Genomic DNA, 23,398 nt, shown 5'->3' with positions numbered 1-23,398 from the left:
ACCATATAGTATTTGTCTTTCTCCTTATTTTATTTAGCATTGTTCCCTCAAGGTTCATTCATGGTGTCACAAATAGCAAGACTTCATTCTTTTTTTATAGGTGAGTAGTATTCCATTGTGTGTGTATGTGTACAAATCTTCTTTATTCATTCATACATTGATGGGCACTTAGGGTTTTTTTCCCTGTCTTGACTACTGTGAATGATGCTGCAGTGAACATAGGGGTTCAAATACCTTTTCAATTAGTGCTTTCACATTCTTCAGATAAATACCCAGAAGTGAAATGACCGGATCATATAGTAGTTCCGTTCTTGAATAAATTAGTGGCTGCACCAATTTACAATCTCACCAATAGTACACATGGGTTTCCTTTTTTCCACATTATCTCCAACACTTGTTATTTCTTGTATTTTTTTATAGTAGCCATTCTAACAGGTGTGAGGTGGTATCTCATTGTGGTTTTTATTTGCATTTCCTTAAATATTTATGATAATTTTTTTCAAATTTTTATTTTGATTTTTTAGAGAGAGAGAGAGAAAGATTAATTTGTTGTTTCACTTATTTATGCATTCATTTGTTGATTCTTATATGTGCCCTGACGAGGGATCAAACCTGCAACCTTGGCATATCAGGATGACGCTCTAACCAAATGAGCTACCTGACCAGGGTAATTTGTGGAAATCTTTAAATTTTTAAGATTGAATACAAAAGTAAGCTCCTATGTACCTATCGCCAAGAAATATTCTTGTTTCATCTTTCCTTTTTATCTTTTTTGTTAATGCTGGACATTTTAAAAGCAAATCCTTAACTTTTATTTTCTCAAAAAAGTATATATATGCCCTGGCCAGTGTAGCTCTGTTGGTTGGGCATCATCCTGCAAAGCAAAAGGTCGCTGGTTCAATTCCCAGTCAGGGAATATGCCTAGGTTTCAGGTTCAGTCTGAGGTTGGGGTGCATACAAGAGGCGACCAATCAGTGTTTCACTCTCACATCAATGTTGCTTTACCTCTCCTTTATCTTACCTTCCCTTCTCTCTAAGAAAAAGTAAATAAAACTTTTTAAAAAACCATATGTGACTTTTAGAAATTTTGTGTTTTCATTATATTTATCACATTCCATAAGAATTGTTTTCATTTTTTATTGTATTTTTCCATTACCATTTAGTCCCCTCATACCCACTTCCCCCTCAGTAAGACTTCATAGTGTTTAATTTTTAAAGAATAAAAATATTTTCATGGTAGTGAATGCTCTGTAGAAGGAAAAGGTTGACTAAGCACCTGTGAATTTGTTATTTTCTTGATAAATCAAAACAATCTTGCAATAGTTTCAATATTTTATAGCTGTTATATCTTCTGATTTATATTACTGAACAAAGACCTATTGGAGCTAAGAATTAGTACAGGATATTTTTAAAACAGCTATATCAAAAGTAGATTACTTAAATAGCTTTAATTAGATAATTTTTCTCTTTCTGATATTATTTTTTAGTGTATTCCAGTTCCTGATATTAACAAACCTCAGTCAACTCATGCCTTTGCAATGACTTGCATTTGGATTCATCTTAATAGAAAAGCCCAAAACGACAACTCCAAGCTACAAATTCCAATACCTCATTCCCTAAACCTTCACCATGAGTAAGTATTTGTAGCTTAACAGTTAATTTTTATTTTATAAATCATGAATTATAGACTAATATTATTCTTAGTATTTGTATAAAGAATAGAAATCTCCCCACACTCACTGGAAGTAAGCGTGAATATTTAATATGCATGTCATACCAAGAGAAACTGACCAATATCTGCATCAGAGAACAATGAGAAAATTAATTGTTTCTATATATATGTGCATATATATATTTAATCAGGTCTAATCTTTGCTTTTATATGTTTTACTTTAATTTTTACTAAAAATTACCCAAAGTCTGTGAAAATGTTTCAAAATTTCTTAAGTTTTTGGGATTCGAGCATGACCTGGCTGACATGTCTCTCACTCCCCGGGCTGCCAGGGTTGATGGGGCTGTCCTGCCTGGCATGCTCCCTGACATCACTCTCTAGGCTGTGGTTACCCAAAGGCGCCCTCCCTTGATAGGACCGGGCTTCAGTCAAAGGTGTTAGGAGTATCTGAACTTCCCACCCAGAACTTTTGGAAAGGACTTCATAAGAGACTGCACAATAGTCAAACTATGTTTCATTTATCAGACACCCCTTACCCATCTTTTCATAGTTACATCTACAATATATTGAAGGCCTATTGTTGTGCTTAAGCAGATATATAATAAACATTAGAAACCTTGTTCATGAATTTGTGAGTTATTCATTTCTGAATCTTAGTGCTGTATATGTAGTACATACTTAAAAATACTAATTGTTAACTTGTAATTACTTAAACTCTTTCTGAAATGCTACTTACACTTTTATATGTGTTTCTACTCCATATTTTGGGCAGAAACTATAAAACCTGTGGGAATAAAGACAATATTAGTAAATAGTTGCATGAAATGAAACTTTTTAAAAAAAATGCAGGTTAACTACTGGAAATGGTTTACATTTTTCCTGTTTAATGGGACTTGACATTTTAGGTTCCTACAGCAGAGTCTTAGAAATAAAAGTTTACAGATGAATGACTATAAGATTGCCCTGCTGTGTAATGCATACTCTACAAATTCAGAATGTTTTACGTTACCCATGGGAGCTCTGGTAGAAACTATTTATGGAAATGGAATTATGAGGATACCTCTTCCTGGAACAAGCTGTTTGGCTTCAGCATCTATCACTCCCTTACCAATGAACCTCCTGGATTCACTGACGGTTCATGCCAAAATGAGGTATGGTCGATTTATTTGGTCCTATGTCATGGAGTTGATATCATGATTAAGTATGTTTTATGGTCAGGTACATTTTTAAAATATAATTAGGTTTCGTTTGCCCTGACCAGTGTGTCTTGGTTGGTTGGCCATCAGCCTGCAAAGCGAAGAGGTCACTAGTTGGGGTGCGTGCCTAGGTTGCAGGCTGGCCCCCAATGGGGAGCGTGCGAGGGGCAGCTGATCAATGTTTTTTGCACTGAAGTTTCTCTCCCTCTTTCCCTTTCCCTCTAAAAATAAAAAAATAAATAAAGTCTTCTACAAGTAGTTTCCTTCATTATAAATTGATAATTGTTTATTATAGGATTTCTAGAATATACAAATATACCCAAAGGAAATAATTGCTATAATCCCTCCATGAGAAATATGGATTGTAAAAATTTTTGTATATATTCTGAGTCTTTTATTCTATATATAAATATGGCTGTATGGACTTCTTGAAACAAAATGGGCCCTTAAGGGCAATACAGTTTTTTAACCATCTTTTCCCATAATAATCTCTCAGGCTCCTCTTTAGTTTTAGTTTTCTTCAAAAACAATTGTTTTAATCACTACAAAGAAGTCTTTTGTGTGGCTATAAATGATTTTTAAAAAGTTTTTATTTATTGATTTCTTTAAGAGAAGGAGGAAGGGAAAGAGACAGAAAGAGAGAGGAAAAAAACCATCAATTTGTTGTTCCACTTATTTATGCACTTACTGGTTGATTCTTGTATGTGCCCTGACCAGGGACCAAACCCACAACCTTGGCGTATTGGGACGATGCTCTAGGCAGCTGAGCTACCTGGCCAACATTGGCTATAAATGATTTATTTAGCCAGTTCCACATTGTTGGACATTGAAGTTATTTGCATTATCTTAGTTTATAAAGATGGTTATGAAGACTATCGTTATGGCTGTCTTTGCCTCTATCCATAATTATATTTTTGTTAAATATACACTGAATATAGAATTGCTGTGTCGAAGGATGCAAACATTGCAATGCCTTAACTGTGTTTATTACAAAATGGGCACTTTTAGAATTGGCATTATGGTTTCTAAAAGACAGAAAGATTCTGTTGAGTGTGATTCTCAAACTTCAAGTGTCTCCAAGGGCCAAACTGCTAGAACAGAGGAGTGATGCCGGGCACTGAGTGAAGGCGAGCCGGCTCTTGGTGCATGTGGGAGCACCTGTGCATGGGGGGCGCCGCGCTGACCGGGGCCTGCAGGGCCCATCTTACTGCTGCTGCTTTAGCTAATTTCTCTAGTGTAAGAGTGCAGGCCAGCCTGGTGAGCTCTTGTACATTTTTTGGAGAAGGGCTAGAAATTCAGATTTTTATTTCTAGTCTTTCGGCTCTTAAGTATTGGCTCAAATTTCAAATACTGTGCAGGTCAAAGAGCATTCATCTCTGGGCCTCTAGGTGGGACGTAAGCTCTAGGGAAGCCATGCTCTTTTTCAGATGGTAAACCGTGGTAGAATTACACGTGTACTTTAGCAGCACGTGTGTTGGAGTTGAGGGAAGACCGGGTGGAACCCAGCATTTGGGTCTTAGCCTGGTTTATTAAGTAATTCTGTAACAAAAGTTAAATTTCTTAAATGGTTTTTTAGTTACACATTTGAAAAAGAAAAATGTGCTGGAACTATTCAAGCATGTTCTTAACAAGACATACTCGGTTTCTGCTTTTCCGTGAGCAGAGGGATCCTAATGCACATTGGAAGTACCACGGAAACCAGAGTAGGTCTCAGGTTGTACTCTGCATTGCTACCAAGTGTCCTGCACAACTTACATGATTAAAGTGGGACATTCTTTTCATATGTTTGAGTTCATAACAATAGAGTAACTCCTGTATTTATGCCAAAAGTAAGGGATTTTTATTTTCCTTCTTTTTGTTTCTCCTCAGCCTTATCCACAGCATTGCTACCAGAGTGATAAAACTTGCTCATGCAAAGTCCAGTGTGGCCTTGGCTCCAGCCCTCGTGGAAACGTACAGTCGCTTATTGGTCTATATGGAAATAGAGTCTTTGGGCATCAAAGGATTCATCAGTAAGCCAGGACCTTCGGGTGTTTATAGCCAGTAACCCATTCATTAATTCAACAAGTACTCTTCTAGGTGCTGGGGATGCAGCAGTGTACAGAAGTCACTGCCACCACAGAGTCACCTGCTAATGAGGGAGACAGACAAAAAAGTAAATAAATGAAATTGCAATGTGTCAGGGGACAAATCTTACAGAGAAAAATAAAATTAAAAAGAGGGATAGTGTCAGGGGCGTGAGTTGCATTTTTATGTAAAGTTATGGTAAGAAAAGGGTATTGTGTTTGGGATGCAGGGAGCAGGACAGACATAGTCATTGTCTTAATGCAAGAGTCATGGTCCTATTTGCCTCTTTGCCTGTTTGCCTCTGGCTCAGCAGTGAGTACTAAAGCTGACTGGAAGTATGCAAGGAGTTTTCCTGCATGGCAGATGGGAGCTGATAATGTCTGTTAGTTATTATGCGGTTCTGAATAATAAATACTTTCTTAAATGGAAGCGTTTTTCTAATGCATAATAATTCTAACTTTTCACCAATACAATATAATTTTATTTTTAACCATAGTTCCTATTCTTATCTGATTATTGAGAGCTGAATAAAATTTTTTGGGAGGGGGAAAGTAATAAGAGCACACGTGATGCAATTCCTGTGTTAAAAAGTGATCCCCTTGCTTCAAAACATTGGGAACATTAACTTCATAAAAAGAATTTAAAAAATAACTGAGAAGTGAGAAAGATTAGAATAACTTTTTTCATATCTTGTCTCTTATTTGTCCATATGAACTTGAAGATCAGTTGTCAAGTTTCAGGATGGGGGGAAGCAAACTTGGTATTATAATTATGATCTTGATTTTCTTTCTTACAATTAAAGTGGAAATTATAGGGAAAATTTGGGAAATATGCGTACATATGTGTGGTTCTCTGTGTGTGTGTTCACAATCAAACCTTTGCATAGATTTTATTCAGTGTGACTTTTCTTTAAACGCCTTTCAGTGCACAGCTTTTACCAATTGGTGTCTTAAATTACCTTATTCCTCAAGGTCAGCTTTTGCCAACTGTTTTCAAGTCTCACGCCTGGGGGATCTTACACACACTCCTTGAGATGTTCAGCTACCGGATGCACCACATTCAGCCTCATTACAGAGTTCAACTCTTGAGTCATCTCCATACTTTGGCTGCAGTTGCCCAGACAAACCAGAACCAGCTCCATCTCTGGTGAGCTCATTGGAAACTGTCTTTAAGATTTATAAGAAACTTTGTTGGAGATGGGAACTTAAACCTTTGCCTTATAATATTTGTACTCACTTGTCAAAAAAACTCCTTTGCTTCTGGGGTATATTATTTCCAGTATAGAATGGAGTCTAACTTTTTAAACCAAAGTTTATTAAGGTAGTTGAGTCCTTGCTTTGGAATCTTTGGACTGAGAATAAGTACTTCCAAGGCCTTTGACATTATGGTCTAACTTGGCCCTTTAAAATTTTTTTTTAAAGATTTTATTAATTTACTTTCAGAGAAAGGAGAAGAGAGGGAGAAACATTGATGTCTGACAGACACATCGATCGATCTCTCACATTGATGTGTGAGAGATACCTCTCACACTCCCCCTACTGGGGACCTGGCCAGCAATGCAGGCATGTGCCCTGATTGGGAATTGAACCAGAAACCTTTTGGTTCACAGACTGGCGCTCAGTCCACTGAGCCACACCAGCCAGGGCTAAAATTTTTATTTATAGTTTTCTTGTATGTGCCCTAATTGGGAATCAAACCCACAAGCTTGGTATATCAGGATGATGCTCTAACCAACTGAGCTATCTGGCCAGAGCTAACTTAACCCTTTAAACTGTCGGGTTTAAAGATACTTCAGACTGTTGTCAAAGTATCAATAATGTCATTTTGATTTTGCTCTAAGTAAAAATACAAATAAAAATAATGTAATTTTTGAAATGCTGTTTATCATAGATGAATTTTTTTAGTCCTACGGGTGATAAGCTATCTTTTCAAATGTGCAAACATGTCAGGTGGTTTTCACTACAAAATTTGCCAGCTCAGGTTTTAAAAAGAATTTAAGCAAAGCTCATCTCACACAGAAGTTTGTTTGTTTGTTTGTTTGTTTGTTTTTAATCAAAGAAGGAAAATTCATAGTTTTGTGTTTTCCCATTGTAATTAACCTAGAGCTAGATTTAATTCTGTAATTCTGAAATCTATAAGCAAGTTACCTTTTTCATGCTTCTTTTTGTTCTCCCACCTTTCAGTGTTGAGAGCACTGCACTTAGGCTTATAACAGCATTAGGTAGCTCCGAGGTACAGCCACAGTTTACACGCTTCCTTAGTGATCCCAAAACAGTGCTGTCTGCGGAATCTGAAGAACTGAACCGAGCCTTGATATTGACATTAGCCAGAGCAACTCACGTAACAGGTACAGTGAATCCACCACCACTAACAAAAACAGCTGAATTAGCGTGCTAGGCCTCTACTGATTATCAGGGGGATAGCGTATTGAAAAAATGCTTTCCACTTGCTCGAGAAAAAAACAGTTGTTCTGATAGCTTCACCGTTTCAGTCATTAATGTAGCTTCTTCTGTGCAGTGTCACTTTAACTAAGTTGAACATCAGTTTTCAGCCATTTTTCAATAGTGGTTCTTGAGCTTTTTGGTCTCAGGACCGCGCTTTACACTCTTAATAAAAAAATAACTGAGGGGCTGGGAGTGGGACGTTTCAAGTAGATGGGACCCAGGTGAAGACCCAGAGGAACAACCGAGCACGGTGGTTCAGAGAGGAGGCTCATTTGTCTGGAGGAGAGCCAGCAAAGTGCAGATCAAGCAGTTAAATATTAATACAGGGTGGAGCAAATGTGGATTTACAGTTGTTCATATGTAAAATAATACCATAATTAATCAATGACAACACAAGAATCAACTCTGCTTCAGGTGCTCACAACTGTAACCCTAACTTTGCTACATCTTGTGTTGCTCACTCCCTTGCCTCCCTCAGGCCTCTGACTATGGTCACCTTCACCCGGGAGGACCTTTCCTGAACCACTTTATTTCCATAGCAAATCCCCTACCACCAGAACTCTTTCATCCCTTGCTCTGCCTTTTTTTGTTGTTGTTTCTTCATAGAACCTATCACCATCTGGCACTGTACATTTTACTTGTCAGTTTAGGAGAAGCAGCAGGGACCAGGTCACAAGGGCCTTGTAGGCCTTTAAAATTGGGGTTTTAGTGTAAGAGCAGTGAGTATGCCACAGCTGTCTCTCTCGCTCTCTCTTTACATACAATGTACATACCATAAAATTCACTCTTGTGAAGATTTATTTATTTTTAGAGAGAGGATAAGAGAGAGACAAAGAGAAGGAGAGAAACGTCAATATGTGAAAGAAACATCGACTGGTTGCCTCGTGCACGCCCCTCACTGGGGACCTGGCCCACAACCCAGACGTGTGCCCTGAACAGGCATCGAACCAGCAACCGTTCGGTTCATAGGCTGAGGCTCAGTCCACTGAGTCACACCAGCGAAGGCAAAATTCACCCTTTTAAAGTGTAAAATTCAGTTTTATTGTAGTTACAGGGTTATGTAGTTATCACCATTATCTAATTTCAGAACATTTTCATCACCCTCAAAAGACCTGCATACCCCTTAGTAGTCATTTCCCATTCTTTCCCTCCTCCCAGTTCTAGAGAAACACTAACCTACTTTGTCTCCAGGTATTTGCCTATTCTGGACATTTCATACAAAATGTGAAAAAAACAATTTGAAATTCCCGAAGATTTTCTGTTTACATGGATTATATCTATTGATACTTACTTTATGATATATTAAAATATACATTTTTAAAATATTTATTTGATTTAAAGTAACAATAACAAACCAAACATATTAACATAAATTACATATTTTATGAAAAATAAACTCTAATTTCTCCAAAACAAAAAACAAAACTTCAGTCAGAAGAGGTGCCATTGTTTTACATTTTTTGCATCTCTTTAATGGCCGATGTAAAGGAAGATTGCTGGATTCTCATATTCGCTTCTGTATTTTATCTTTTGCAATATTTGGTTTTTGTAGAAGTAAGAGGAGAAAATATGGCCTCACATAGATGGAGGTTGGAAAAGGAGTATTTTAATAGCCTTTTCAGCTGATTGTGCGTGTTTTTCGATGTCACACAAAATTGGACAAGTTTCTTAAACATTAGTTAGTTGACATGTGGAATGCAAAATCTTGTCAGTGAGTATTTTGCACTCTGTTACCTTATAATCCATGGATCTATTTTGTACTTTTAATGGATTTTTTAAATCATGATGATTTTGTAACTTTTTGAATTGGTTTCTTGAAAAACATTGGTTCACTGGGTTATGCAGATCTTCTAAATGTTGACACATTTCCTTGTACAGTATCATAAAATTACTTGTGTTGATTTTACTACAAATTTCATCAGAAGAGTCTTCAAGTTTTGGAAAACTGTCAGTTTCATGGCAGTGGATAGGAGTTTTCCAAAATTCTTATTTCCATTTGAAAGGTCAAATGTTATCTTCAGTAAAAGATGCAGTCATTTGTTTTTCTGGAAGTGACAGGCTTCCATTGTTAATTTAAAAAAAAAAAAAAAAGTCTCCTTAATGCCCAAGTTATCTGTCAGATGTTCTTTAAAGTAAAACTGGAATTCCATGAGAAAAAAAAAAAAGAACGGGATTTTCTTCCTCAAAATTAAGGCTTTGTTTTCTTTTTTCAATCTTCTGGATTTAATGAAGTATTGCTAGCTGAGGCCAGTTTGACGTGGTGTGAGAGAGCGTGGACTGATGAAAGGTGTGCAGCCTGACATAAAACCAGACCCTGAACAATATACATATTTGACATGCAAAAAAAAAAAGCTAAATTAACTGAACACTCAATTACACAAGTACTTTTCCTGAACATGCCCTTCACACTTTGGTGTATAGCTAGAACACTTTATGCATTCTTCCATTTTATCACACAGAACATTAAAAATAGGTACACTGAAGGCCTGAGGTATAGTGCATTTTATCACCTACTTCATTAAGGGTATTCTTAAGTGAAATTGGAACTTTTTTTTCACTGAGAACGTCTGGTGGTGAGGAGGCTATCGGTATAGTTTGGTGCCAGTGATTTGTTCTGAGAGCCAACAGCTTTAGCCATATTGCCTTTGCACCATCAATGCACATATCAATACAGTACAAAGGCCAATGATATTTTAGCTATACTACTTTAATAGCTTTGACTTGATTTTTGAAAGGATATTGGGGACCACAGAGTCTATAGATCACACTTTGAGAACTGCTATTTTAAAGAAATATTTATTGAATTTAATAATCTAAATTACATTTGTGTAAATAAATAAATCTCTTTAATTTAGGGAGGTACTTGTAGTTTATAGTTGTTTCAACGACCAGAAAGGATACTTTCTTAATTCTATTCTCTTGGTGCAGAAGAGTTCCAATACCACATTATCAGAATGAACTAAATGAGCAATCATAGTGGACCTGTACAAAAGTTATATCATTGATACTCTAACTTAAGAAGATACCAGTTGTCTTTGGTCTTCTTTTCACTCGTTATGTTCATAGTTACCAATGTGGTAATTCATATCATTCAAACTCAGGTCCTAAGCTGAATATTACTAGTTAAGCAGTAAATGCACTACAGTGAGATTCTCTGAGTGTACATAATTGTTTGTGGCTTTCTCTGTGATGAATTGTAGATATGATCATTTCTATGCGGTTTACATCTATTTGTTTATGTTTAGATTTTTTTACAGGCTCAGATTCAATCCAGGGAACTTGGTGTAAAGACATACTTCAGACCATCATGAGTTTTACTCCTCATAATTGGGCTTCACATACTCTTAGTTGTTTTCCGGGCCCACTACAGGTAAGTTGGTCTTGAATTACATATTGAATATATATGAAATCACTCTTCCCATTTACAGTGTTATTCTAGAGAGTTAGTTCTGTTGACATCCAAAGAAAGTTAGCTTTTTTAAAAAAATCTTTGCTATTCCAAAATGTTGAGTTTTTCCTTGTTTTATTCTAGGACTATATGTTTCTAAAATTTTAATTATGATGGCTTCATTTTATTAGTTAATTCTTGTGAGAATGAACACATTACCTGAAAAATTCATCCTTATAGAACTGAAATGGAGAGAAATATAATTTAATGGAGCTTCACAGAATACATATATGCTACACTTGAGTATATTTCTAAAAAAATCACACAGAGAGAAAACAATAAACTTGACTTTTGTAATATAGAGAAAGAAAACCTTACCTGTCATCTACTTTTCAGAGGAAATTTTAGGCATAATGAACATCTGTTTTCTGTAACTTCTAGTGGGGCTAGAGCAGTAGTCCTCAAACTCATTACAATCGCCTGGATTCCAATTGCGGCCGGTGCCGACGGCCTGGGGACCGCACTCAGAGAACCCCTGGGCCGGTGTGATGGATTTTCCTTACAGAAATACTAAAATATGTAACCAAAGGGCACATAAATTTCTTTTTCTTTTTCCTTTTTTTTAAAGGGGAACAGAATTATCACCAGATGATTGAAGAACCTTTGAATTCAGGCTTGCTTGGAATTTCTGTTTAGGAAATCTAAGAACGGAATCTTCACAGTAATCTAGTCAAGCCTGCACATTTCCCAATATAGAAATTTAGGCCTTGATTACTGAGTTGCTTGGGGTCATTGAGTGTTTATGAGTGTCAGAGTCAGGTCTAGAACAGATTTCTTGACTCTATAGCCAGTGCTCTTTTTACTACAACCATTGAAATAAACTTCTGATTTTCCTTTTAGGCATTCTTCAAGCAAAATAATGTACCTCAGGAAAGTCGTTTTAATCTGAAAAAAAATGTGGAGGAGGAGTATCGGAAGTGGAAGTCAATGAGCAATGAAAATAACATCATTACCCACTTTTCTAATCAAGGCTCTCCTCTCTTTCTTTGTCTCCTCTGGAAAATGCTCTTGGAAACAGATCATATTAATCAGATTGGCTATAGGTAAGCCAGAAACCTAGATCTGCAATCCATTTGGCAGCCTGTTTTACCATGCAGCAATTTGTACTCTCTGCTTTCCAGAGTGTTAGAAAGAATTGGAGCCAGAGCCTTAGTAGCCCACGTGAGAACGTTTGCGGATTTCCTGGTATATGAGTTCTCCACATCCGCTGGGGGTCAGCAGCTCAACAAATGCATTGAAATTCTTAATGACATGGTGTGGAAGTACAACATTGTTACATTGGACAGACTAATTCTCTGCTTGGTAAGAATATGCTTACTTAATAAGTTTCTAAGCTGTCTGTGTTCTTTCGGATCAAGGTGTGTGATTGATGGATCGTGTGCTTATCTGCTGTATATTGCTTCTAAGGATTTGATAAATTTATACTATAATCAAGCATTGATATCATTTCCCTAAAGAACTAGAGATTTCCAAGTTTCTTTATTCATTCATTTAATTAGTATGTATTGAATATCTACTATGTTCTATGCACAGAAGGTATAGAGTAAATGGCACAGAAATGACCTGACCTTGTGATTATCTAACAGTACAGGCAGTTAGACCTGAGTTGATTCTCAAAGTCTCCCACCAGCATCAGAAGTTAATAAGTCACTGCATTGCTTGGCAGAGTGCTGATACCATTTCTGTACAATTTGGTAGCCACAGTCACAACTGAACTGACTCAGAGCCACCCAGGATTCCCCAGATGGTTTTTGCTCCTGACTTTGGTGTCTATTTCAGGCAAAAATTGAAGAAAAAGATAATGGATCAGGGTGGACAATGCTGCATTTTTTAATACTATAGTGGTGGTATTGGAGGTGACTTAGTTGGTTAACATTAATCTCTTAGCTGTGGAGCATAGATAGAAAAGATGGTTACTCTCCACTAGGGTAAATGATGCAAATCTGTAAATCAATTTAAAAAAAGGATAAACTAGAGATATAATAAGACTTATTTAAATTTAGACTGTCAAGTGGCAGAGCCATGTTTTTGTACAGGTTGAGTGTTTTCATAGACTTTCTCTGTTGTTCTTCAAAGGCCATGCGTAGTCACGAAGGAAATGAAGCCCAGGTTTGTTATTTCATAATTCAGTTGCTGTTACTCAAACCAAATGATTTTAGAAACCGAGTAAGCGACTTTGTGAAGGAAAATTCCCCAGAGCACTGGCTGCAGAATGATTGGCACACCAAGCACATGAATTATCACAAGGTACTAATTCATATTTGCACTTCAGTTAATCCTTTTTAAGCCATACTTAGGTATTTGGGTATTGATATGGCTGTTTTCTCTCTGGTCTCTAAACTTTTCAAGGTTCTATGGTATCTCTAAAGTTATAAATAAGTTAAAATTACAGTTTTTGTAGACATGGGTACTTACAGTACAAAATGAAAAAAATTATTGCAAATCCTTTTATACATGATTTTTTTTAATGTATCTTTGGGATAAGAAATTTTTGCCAAATAAAGGACTCTAGTTTTCATTGCATTGTAGGAACAAACACAGTTTCATGTTCTTTTAAAAACAGCAAGTTTATTTAGCTCTTTTTTTTAAGAGGATAAAAAAAATACACCCTAAACGTTTACCATTTCCTCACTTCCACAGAAATATCCAGAGAAGCTGTATTTCGAGGGCCTGGCAGAGCAGGTCGACCCCCCTGTGCAGATCCAGTCCCCCTATCTGCCCATCTATTTTGGAAATGTGTGTCTTCGGTTCCTTCCAGTGTTTGATATAGTCATCCACAGATTTTTAGAGTTGCTGCCAGTATCCAAGTCACTGGAGACTCTACTAGATCACCTAGGGGGGTTATATAAATTTCATGGTGAGATTTTTCAAATTTTATTCCCATTTAATAGCTCTATAAACAAAAGTGGGCTGAGCATGATTATTCAGGTAATAGTGGTTCTAAAGATTTTAATTTTTTTAAAATAAAAGTGTTTTGAGGGTGCGTGCCATACATTGATACTATGAAATATAAAACAGATGACATATAAATATGAATAGGTAAGCATAGCAAATGTATTAAATAGCAGAAAAAGAAGAATGATATGCAAGAGATGCTTTATTTTACATAGTGTATGATTAATTGCCAAATGAGTATAGAAGGGGAAAATTATGTGTCCACAATAGACTGATGTTACCTGTGAACAAATTGGATCTTGGCAGGCTTCTTGGATGGATAGGATTTTAACTGTGGTATATGTGATTTGTATAAACAGAAGAAAAAAACGTACTAGGCAGAAAGAATCCTTTGAAAAACTCATGAGGGTATTAAAAACAAGGCATTTTCAAAACAGTCACCTCAGTGGGTTAAATTGAAAATTCATATATTGTACTGACAGATCACCTTAAAGGCCTGAATGAGCAGTTTTGATTTTATAACTTGCAAATAATCAATAATAAACTAGAAGTTATTGAGTAAGGTAATGACATGGAAAGCATAAGTGGAAAATATTTATTTTAGATAAATCCTTTTGTAGTTGGCAGCATGCCTTGGAAGGGAAAGCCATTTTAACAGCTTATGTCAATAAGTTCAGGTGTGTGAATAGTATCTAAACATGTATGATGGCATTGGAAATGAGAAAGAAGGGACAGATAGTCAAAGGAGAAAGAGGAATAGGACTTGGTTGGCTGGTCATGGGGAGAATATCAAAAGAAAGAAATTAAAGACAATTTTAAAGTTTTAAACCTAGTGTGGAAAATGGTAGAGTCAGTGACAAAAGCATGAATGTCCCAGAACAGCCACTCTGGGGACAAAGTATATTTTTCTGTGGTCAGGGGGAGGAAACAGTTCTTTTTTGGTCTTTAAACTAAAGTGTTTTCCTCCAGTGCAGAAGCTTGAATTGTCTTTTAGCATTACAGAATAGGTATGAAGTTCAAGTGAGCATTCCTTTGAAAACATTTTTCGTTTGGATTAGGTGATATATGCACACGGTACAGAAGCATATGCAGTAAAATGCCCCATTCCTGTCACCTAGCAAGGAATGTCCTTGTACATGTCATTTTTGCAGGAGTGAGGAGTGAAATCACTACCTCAGAATGTAATGAATACCCTTAAATACAAGATGTGTATATTATTGGAAGTCTTCTGCCTCGTCCTAAAATTAAAATATTCATTGTCTGCAATTACCCAGCATGTAAAATAGTTTCATAATCTTCTGAGCTCTTTTTTAGTAATCTAGAAAATAGAGCATTAGTTTTTCATAGTTGTCAGTAACCAGATAAGCATTGTGGTGATCTGTTTTCTTGGCAGATCGTCCAGTGACTTATTTGTATAATACTCTGCACTATTATGAAAAGCACCTGAGAGATCGCACATTTCTCAAACGAAAACTTGTCCATGCGATCATTGGCTCACTCAAGGATAATCGACCGCAGGGTTGGTGTCTAAGTGACACTTACCTGAAATGTGCTATGAACGCACGAGAAGACAATCCTTGGGTCCCAGATGACACCTACTATTGCAGATTGATTGGCAGACTAGTAGATAATATCCTTTTTATTGTGATCTTTACAGAATTTTTAGAAATAACTGTATGTATTATTTGTGAGAACATAGGTGTATTGTCTTTTCAAGGTAATTATTTTATATATTCTAAGACTTCAAGTTTCTTAAAGGTCATTTTTAGTTTTACTTCTGTAAAGGTTTTGAAATCTTAAATTACCAGTATTGTGCCAGATAGGCAGAAATTCATTCCATTAAAATTTATATTTAAAAACAGATATTATAAGATTTGTTTCAAAGAACACAATCCTATTTCTAAATAAATGAACTATGTATTATAGTACATGTATCTGTTTGCTACTGGTGAACATAGAATTTTGTTGCTTTAATGACTGAATGTTTTAAAAATGTTACTAAATAATAATAAAACTTATTTTCTCTCTTTTTTAGTTAAAAAGCTGCTATATTGGTATTTTTATTTCTTCATTTTGATTTCGTGTTTTAAGTTATCAGCACGCTGTACTTAATATGTCAATATACCATGCTACCCTTTACTAGGTAGAGAAATTGTATATAAATGGACACAATTTATTTTCCTACACAAGGAATTTATTTCCTGACATAAAAGAATTACTTATTATGAAGTAACTTTCTTTTTAACTGTCCTATAACAATTAAAAGAAATAGGTTGAGAGTTATAGTCACACTTTGGTTGCATCTGTAGCTATCACGTCAGTTATAAAAGCCCACCTGTATAAGATTGACGTTTTATACCTTACGGTTGATCACATCGTTGCAATTAATACATTTGTCATGTGAAGCTTATTTGTGTTTGGTTTGTATTATCTGCCTTCTGATCTCTTGGATAAATCACTTCTTGGGGGTTCATAATCAGATAAATTGATAATCTAATGACATGTTTACATGTGAAACATTGAAAACTATAAAGCACCATACAAATGTGAACCATTGATCTCAAAATAATCAAATAGTTATTGCTTTAATCATTTGCACCGATGGCTGGCAAATCTCCTGGTCCATTTCCAAACTGTGACTGGAGATTCAATGAGTTTCCCAACCCAGCTGCCCATGCTCTGCATGTTACTTGTGTGGAACTCATGGCCTTAGCTGTTTCAGGCAAAGAAGTTGGAAATGCTCTTCTAAATGTTGTGCTGAAAAGGTGTGTATCCTGTCGTATGAAATAAGATTATTGCTTATTTGTAAAGGGAATAATATTTCATTTGGAGCTTTTAGACAAATCTGTTGTTCCAAGGCCGATGCGCATTGGCTAGTAACTGTCATTTGGTTCCAGATCTTAACCTTATAATATATGTGTAGTGGAATGAGCTCTGGACAGTGTCAGAATACCTGGGTTTGTTCCATCTTCTATTCTCTATTAGTTGTTTGGCATTTGATTTAGGAATAATGTTAACTTCTCGGGAAAAAAAAAGTCAAGAGTCCTTTCTTTAAAGACCAACATAAAATAGGGGATAATGACTAGAGAAGTATAAATAAATGAAAATAGTCTTTCAGCCCATTTGTTAAAGGAAACAACTCAAAACAAAAGCTTTATGTTGCTTTCGTTTCTGTATATTAAATTTTTATTCAATAGAAATCTACTATAGATTTATTGGATTAGGTCACTTGTAAGCCCCCAAATTATATATGTTCTCAAAATAAGATCCATTGCCAACCATATGAAATGTTTTATAATTTTACATTTTTATTCTTTTTCCAACTTGTAGCCAGCCTTTAGTACCAAGAGAGAACATTACAGCATGGATGAATGCAATTGGATTGATCATCACTGCTCTACCAGTGAGTTAAACTATGATTTGTACCTAGCAATGGAATGCGGTGTTGCCTGTCAGCCGAAAGAATAGGATGCCTTTACACTGGACTTCATAAAGTTAATGAAGTGTTTCATATTTTTAAAGTTTTCATATTATTAGTGCTTCAAAAATCTACAGTGACTGTTCTGTTTGCCTTCTGCATCAAACCTAATTAAATCTCCCTGACTTTTGGGTCTCTACATCCATTGGTCCCACCTTATTCACCCAACCTTAGTTTTTAAGTTAAAATTTGATCTAGTTTTGACCATTTAGCATGTTATATATCTAGAGTCTTTTTTCATGCAAATAATGCTCATTGAGACATGTTTCTGGTACCTCTGATATGTTAGGGAATAAGACGTTATGCCAGAACACTTCTTCCTCTGTCAGCTTCCCTAAAGCTACTCACTCTTTGCCTGCTTAGACCTGCTTCTTCAGGAACCCTTCCCTGACTTCGCCACTCATCTGAAGTCTCCCTTCTGTGACCTCCACATGCGTCTAGTCAACACCACATAGTTGTCTGTTGTATCTTTGAATGTCAATAATATTGTCTAAAACTGTGCTCTCCAGACTTCTTTGAGTATGCACCTCTATGAGTCACTTTTTCCTTCCGCACTATATATATATATATATATATATATATATATATATATATATACACTTTTATATGCGTATTGGTATTGTCTGTAGTAAATATTGTTAAAGTGGGTTCACTGTGTAGTATGTATCAGGTACTAAATGAACAGGACAGGCGTGTGTATGGAGCCCTCTGACTCACAAGCATTTCTCTTCAGGTTGTTAATGATTCATTATGAAGCCACCCAGTTTTGATTTTAAAATCCCTATTACACAAAGACACAAGCTGGATAAGTAGAAAACATTAAAGAATGAGAAAGAGCTATTATTTTAGACGTGGGAGTGTGATAATGAATATGGGGTGGAATACTGGGTAAGTGATATTTTTCGTCAGGCTGTCCTCTGGTTTTCAAGGAGCCATATTGGATTGTCCTTCACGATCAAATTGTGAGTGTTATCAGCAGCCCCAGCCTGACGTCTGAAACAGAGTGGGTCGGCTATCCATTCCGCCTGTTTGACTTCACTGCTTGTCATCAGTCCTACTCTGAGATGAGCTGTAGCTATACATTAGCTCTAGCACATGCTGTGTGGCACCATTCCAGCATCGGGCAGCTTTCTCTCATTCCCAAGTAGGTATTATGATTTCTTAAAGAAATTTGGCTTTTTTTTTCATTTTGTTTTTGTTTTGTTTTATAACCTAATTTATATATAAGATATATATCTCCTTCAGTAGAACGACTTGCAAAGTAAGAGTTAAGCAGTGTTTGTAGATAATCAAAAAAAGGCTCTTTTATTCCAGAATTATTTGAAAAAATGTAATTTGTGCAATAATAATTTGGTAACTAGTTTTCCATTACATTTTAAAGAGGCTTTTTCCAGACTGTATTCCAAAAGTTGCCTTCTGAACTGTATAACTGCTATTTAGGCTATTTTCTGATTCTTTACTTTGACTATAAAATTGGTATTAATTAGATTCAAATTTCTAGAGCATGACATTTATATTAGATTGATTATTCAGCTCTGTCATTCAGTAATTTTATTTTTAAGAATGATTTTAAATCTCAATTTATTTTAATAATCAAATGAAAATAAATCTTTGGGATAAAGATTTGAGAGATGTGAGGTTAATTTAAAATGTTACCAAAATTAAAAGAAATTTTTAAAAAAATTATTATAAGTTTTGCGAATACTGGGATAGGCTGTATTAACAAAAGTCAAACAATTAAACTGATTTCGAATCACATGAAATGTTATCTTCAAATTTTAGGTTTCTCACTGAAGTACTTCTTCCTATAGTAAAGACTGAATTCCAGTTGCTTTATGTGTACCATCTTGTGGGACCATTTTTACAAAGATTTCAACAAGAGAGAACTCGATGTATGATAGAGGTAAAATATAATCTAGGTTTTCTGTGATAACTTTAGGTTCTAAAAAATCTATTTAGGTTTCTTTCCCAGTGTTTTTCAAACTTCATATCATAATCAGTGGTGAAGTCTGTAATAGGATCAAAGAGCGATTTTAGAGGACTTAGTGACTTAATATACATACCCATAATGAGTTTGGTGTGGGATGTGTTGACCTGGAGATGCAGGAGGAAGTACTCATCATCGAGGTTGAGAAGAAATTTAAGGATGGAGAAATGCATTTGAGAACCTGCACTATAGTACAGAGAAATTAATTAAAATCGTGGAACTGGATGAAGTCAATCACCTATAACACGAGTGCAGAGGAAAGAAAATGAGGCAGGAATAGAACCTTAACATATGAGCCACCAAATAGAACTAAGAGGGTATAATGTAAAGGATCCCTGAGACTGCGATTATCCCATAAATTGAGAAATGGTTTCCTGAAAGGGGGTCGTCTGCCTCTTAATTTTAAGAGAAATTACTGAACTATAAAGAGCAATCACCTTGAAGCCCCGTTGGGGGCTTTCTGTGGCGCTGTGGATTCTCCCGTGCCGCAGGCCCTGTCCGATCTCCCATGCACACAGAGGTTTGCATGGTCAGGGACAGTTCTTCTACAAACATGTTATCCCTCTGTGCTAGTCTTGGGATGGAACCCAACTGCATCCTGCCGAGTCATTAAACCATTTTTGAACATTTGAATAATTTTATATTATTTGTTAAATAGATTGGTGTGGCATTTTACGACATGTTGCTGAATGTAGACCAGTGTAGCGCCCACTTAAATTACATGGATCCCATCTGTGACTTCCTGTATCATATGAAGTATATGTTTACTGGTGACAGCATAAAAGAGCAAGTAAGTTAACTTTCATTATTTTTAATATGTTTAGTTGAGAAAATTTGACCATATGGTAATAAAATTTTTTTGTTTTGGTGAGTGGTTTTAATGTGTTTTTTTTTTTAAGGGAAAAACGTTGATATCAGACCCCTTTACACTACATGAGCATATTATTCTGGATATAGTATCAAAGTAAAAGTAAATACATGTTATAACTTCCCACATTTTCCCCTTGATATTTGCAACAGGACATCTGAAAAAGACATGGGGGGGTTAATTAACAGTAACCTGAATAGGAAGAAACAGTTTGGTGTGGCTACTGAAAAGCCAGATAGGTGCTGTGTTACGAGGGAAGGAGGCCCTACTTCTCCCCACAGCGATCAGGGTACATCATGGAACTGTAGACAAATTGCGGCACCACTAGAACACTGAAGCCAGGAGAGCCCAGAGAGCAATTTCATGAAGAATAGTTGAAGGAACTGGGAATGCTTGACTTGAATTTTAAGAATCCTTAGGGAATTGTCTGTGTCCTCACTATGTGGAGGGTTGCCATTTGCATTAGGTATTAGATCTGTTCTGTGTCATGTCAAAGGGCATATAAACTCTGGTGAAGTTAAAGGGAAGCACATTCTGACTCAGCATACAAAGATCCACTTCCTGTTACAACTGTCTGAAAGCAGACAGGACCTCCTTGAGCCATAATTGAGCTTCCTGTCTGTAGGAAACAATCTTGGCCATTTCAGAAGAGTGGAGACATTAAATAGCCTCTCCTCCATACTTAATGTTATTTCCTTTTCTAATGGGAAAGAGAGATAAACTGATATAAAAAACATAGGAACCCTAGTCCACAGGATCCTTTCCTTGCAGCCGTGGACATGGGGAGGGGAGGATGTTGACTCCATTTTCAGATGGATTGTCAAGGAAAGTTGAGTGGGAACCAACATAGGCATGTTTTCTTTAACATATCCCTTATAGTTGGGCCTACAGCACTTTGACACATAGTCATTGCTGAAAGGAAAAATTATTAATGGGGGGACCTTTCCTGAGAAGGCCAAAAAGCATTTGAGTAAAGCGAAGAAAACCGAAACTGCTTGATGTATTTATTTCTTTAAAGTATCTCAAGTAAGAGTAGATCTGATATTATTTAGTTTGAATTCCAAATATAAATCAGAACCAAAAGAAATTAGCTTTGTAGATACATGTTACAGACATATGTTACTCAAAGAACTTCCAAATATAATTGTGCTTCATGCTTCTGTGAAGACGGCATTTTAAAAGGATGATCACCTGTTGCATGTGTAAAATTTCCAGTGTAAACTATACTAACTTTTGACAGTGGAATTACTGGCTAGCTAAGTGTATATGTTCTTGTAAATATATGCACATATACATAGATATATGCATATGCCCACATATACACATGTAGAATGTATGTGAGGGAGAACACATTTTTCTTATGTGAGAAAGAAATAATTGTATCTGCTTTTGTTAAAACACAAAACATATAGATAAACTTCTCATCCACCCTGATCCCTAGTTTATTGTCTCAGGATATGTATAAATCACTTTAAAAAGTGGGAAATTAAAGTTCTCTGGTTGAAATATTTTTTCATGTGTTTTCATTTTTTAGGTAGAGAAGATCATCTGTAATTTAAAACCAGCTTTAAAACTTCGTCTTCGATTTATCACACACATTAGCAAGATGGAACCAGCCACAGTACCCCCACAAGCCATAAATAGTGGGTCTCCAGCACCTCAGTCTAATCAGGTGCCAGTGTCTTTACCAGTGACTCAGTGAGATCAGGCGGTACTGTGGTGAAATGGAAACACATCGTCTTGGAAAGTGGACTCAAGTCTATTAAATCTGAACATGGTCATGCTACACAGTGATATAGTAGAAGCAGTGACGTTCAGATTATTTCATTTGGTTGGCCCAAAAGTCCATTTGGTTTTTTCCATTAGATGGCTCTAATATGTCTTAGTTGTCTTTAACTTCATTCAAAACAATTTTGTTAGATTGTATTGTGACAGCTGTCGTCTCAGCGTGCATTTACAAAAAATTTATCAAAATTAGTGAAATTTTGTGTAGCCATTTTAATACGGAAGATGGAGGAAAATACACAACATTTTCAGCCTATTATGCTTTATTATTTAAAGAAAGGTACAAACACAACAATGCAAAAAAAGGTTTGTGTAGTGTTTGGAGAAGGTGCTGTGACTGATCAAACATGTCAAAAGTGGTTTGCGAAGTTATGTGCTGGAGATTTCTTGCTGGACTATGCTCCACAGTTAGATAGACCAGTTGAAATTGATAGCAATCAAATTGAGACATTAATTGAGAAATATCAATGCTATACCATATGGGAGATAGCTGACATAACTCAAAATATCCAGATCAATAAAGTTATTAGTGAAAATGAAAATTGTCTTTTATTTTATGGAAAAAACCATGGCAACTTTCTGGCCAACCCAATATTTTGATTCAAATAGTGAATCTGTTGACACCTTGTAACTCCCATCTCCCTGTCTATACTTACGTCTCTAAGAGATCGAGTAAACTAGACATTGTTGGTGTCCATAACTGTTTATTAGAGCTGCCTAGGAACATCAAGGTATCTGTGATCAAGATTTTATTAGATAACTCTCAGTCTTTCTTATTCTAGCCATGGGTTTTGTTTTTATATTTTTTATTAATGTCATTCAGCCTTCAAATACATTGTTTTAAAGGCACCACACATGTAGAACAGTTATTATATACCCTTTTATACGTAAATCTATTTTGTCTGTCTTTGATATAAGAGATTTTTGTCATGTAAAGAACTAAGGATTTCATTGCATTGCAGGAGTAAACACAGTTTCATATTCTTTTTAAATGGCTTAAAATTTTTATCATAGATTTCCAAGTAAATGAGCTAATGTTCCTAATTGAGGTAGATTAGCAAATTTATGCCTTTGCTGTGGACTTGAACTTAACTGTAGGAAATGAGTTGGAAGCAATGTAAGTAAATAGCATAGCTAGAAATGCATAAACTTAATAATTCATGCTTAAATGGTGATTCTTCAATCTCTGTTTTTAAAAATACATTAATTGCTTTTCCAGGTTGACACTCACCTGGCAGATGATGTGATTCTTTGCATTTTTCTAATCTTAACATTTTTAAATATTTATTTTTTAAATGCAGTGTACAATTTTGTTCAAGGTTTATTAAATTTTGAGGAACTTAATGTCAATTCTGGGGGGAAATTGCCTTAAGATTGTAAAAGATTTCAAAGTAATTAGTAAAATCTGTTAAATGAATAAACTGTCTGACTGACTATTCTGTGTGAATGAGCGTCTGCTGTGTACCAGGCAGGGGGCTGGCTGGTTAAAACAGAGCTGGGCTACAAAGCACATGGGCTGTACAGTACAGCTGGTGGCTGACATTGACCTAGAATTAAG

General features: G+C 35.9%; 1 protein-coding gene across 2 annotated transcripts in view; it reads left to right on the top strand.

Moving 5' to 3' along the window:
- The window catches only part of MED23 (mediator complex subunit 23), a 43,289-nt gene extending 20,028 nt beyond the window's left edge, over positions 1-23,261 (top strand). For both annotated transcript variants that reach the window (XM_054569972.1, XM_054569971.1), the window contains 17 exons: positions 1,488-1,633; positions 2,578-2,823; positions 4,738-4,880; positions 5,907-6,081; positions 7,119-7,282; positions 10,625-10,749; positions 11,668-11,870; positions 11,949-12,129; positions 12,904-13,074; positions 13,468-13,684; positions 15,116-15,352; positions 16,322-16,487; positions 17,053-17,125; positions 18,130-18,344; positions 18,983-19,103; positions 19,846-19,977; positions 21,590-23,261. In XM_054569972.1, coding sequence (XP_054425947.1) covers positions 1,488-1,633; positions 2,578-2,823; positions 4,738-4,880; positions 5,907-6,081; positions 7,119-7,282; positions 10,625-10,749; positions 11,668-11,870; positions 11,949-12,129; positions 12,904-13,074; positions 13,468-13,684; positions 15,116-15,352; positions 16,322-16,487; positions 17,053-17,125; positions 18,130-18,344; positions 18,983-19,103; positions 19,846-19,977; positions 21,590-21,757 — 2,883 coding nt within the window. In that variant the 3' untranslated portion in view covers positions 21,758-23,261. The remainder of the gene's footprint in view (positions 1-1,487; positions 1,634-2,577; positions 2,824-4,737; positions 4,881-5,906; positions 6,082-7,118; positions 7,283-10,624; positions 10,750-11,667; positions 11,871-11,948; positions 12,130-12,903; positions 13,075-13,467; positions 13,685-15,115; positions 15,353-16,321; positions 16,488-17,052; positions 17,126-18,129; positions 18,345-18,982; positions 19,104-19,845; positions 19,978-21,589) is intronic.
- The last annotated feature ends 137 nt before the right edge of the window (positions 23,262-23,398 follow it).

Source organism: Pteronotus mesoamericanus, unplaced genomic scaffold (genome assembly GCF_021234165.1).
Source record: "Pteronotus mesoamericanus isolate MK-2021 breed Mesoamerican mustached bat unplaced genomic scaffold, CSHL_Meso_final contig_20, whole genome shotgun sequence".
Taxonomy (NCBI): Eukaryota; Metazoa; Chordata; class Mammalia; order Chiroptera; family Mormoopidae; genus Pteronotus; species Pteronotus mesoamericanus.
This window is presented reverse-complemented; position numbering and strand designations above follow the sequence as displayed.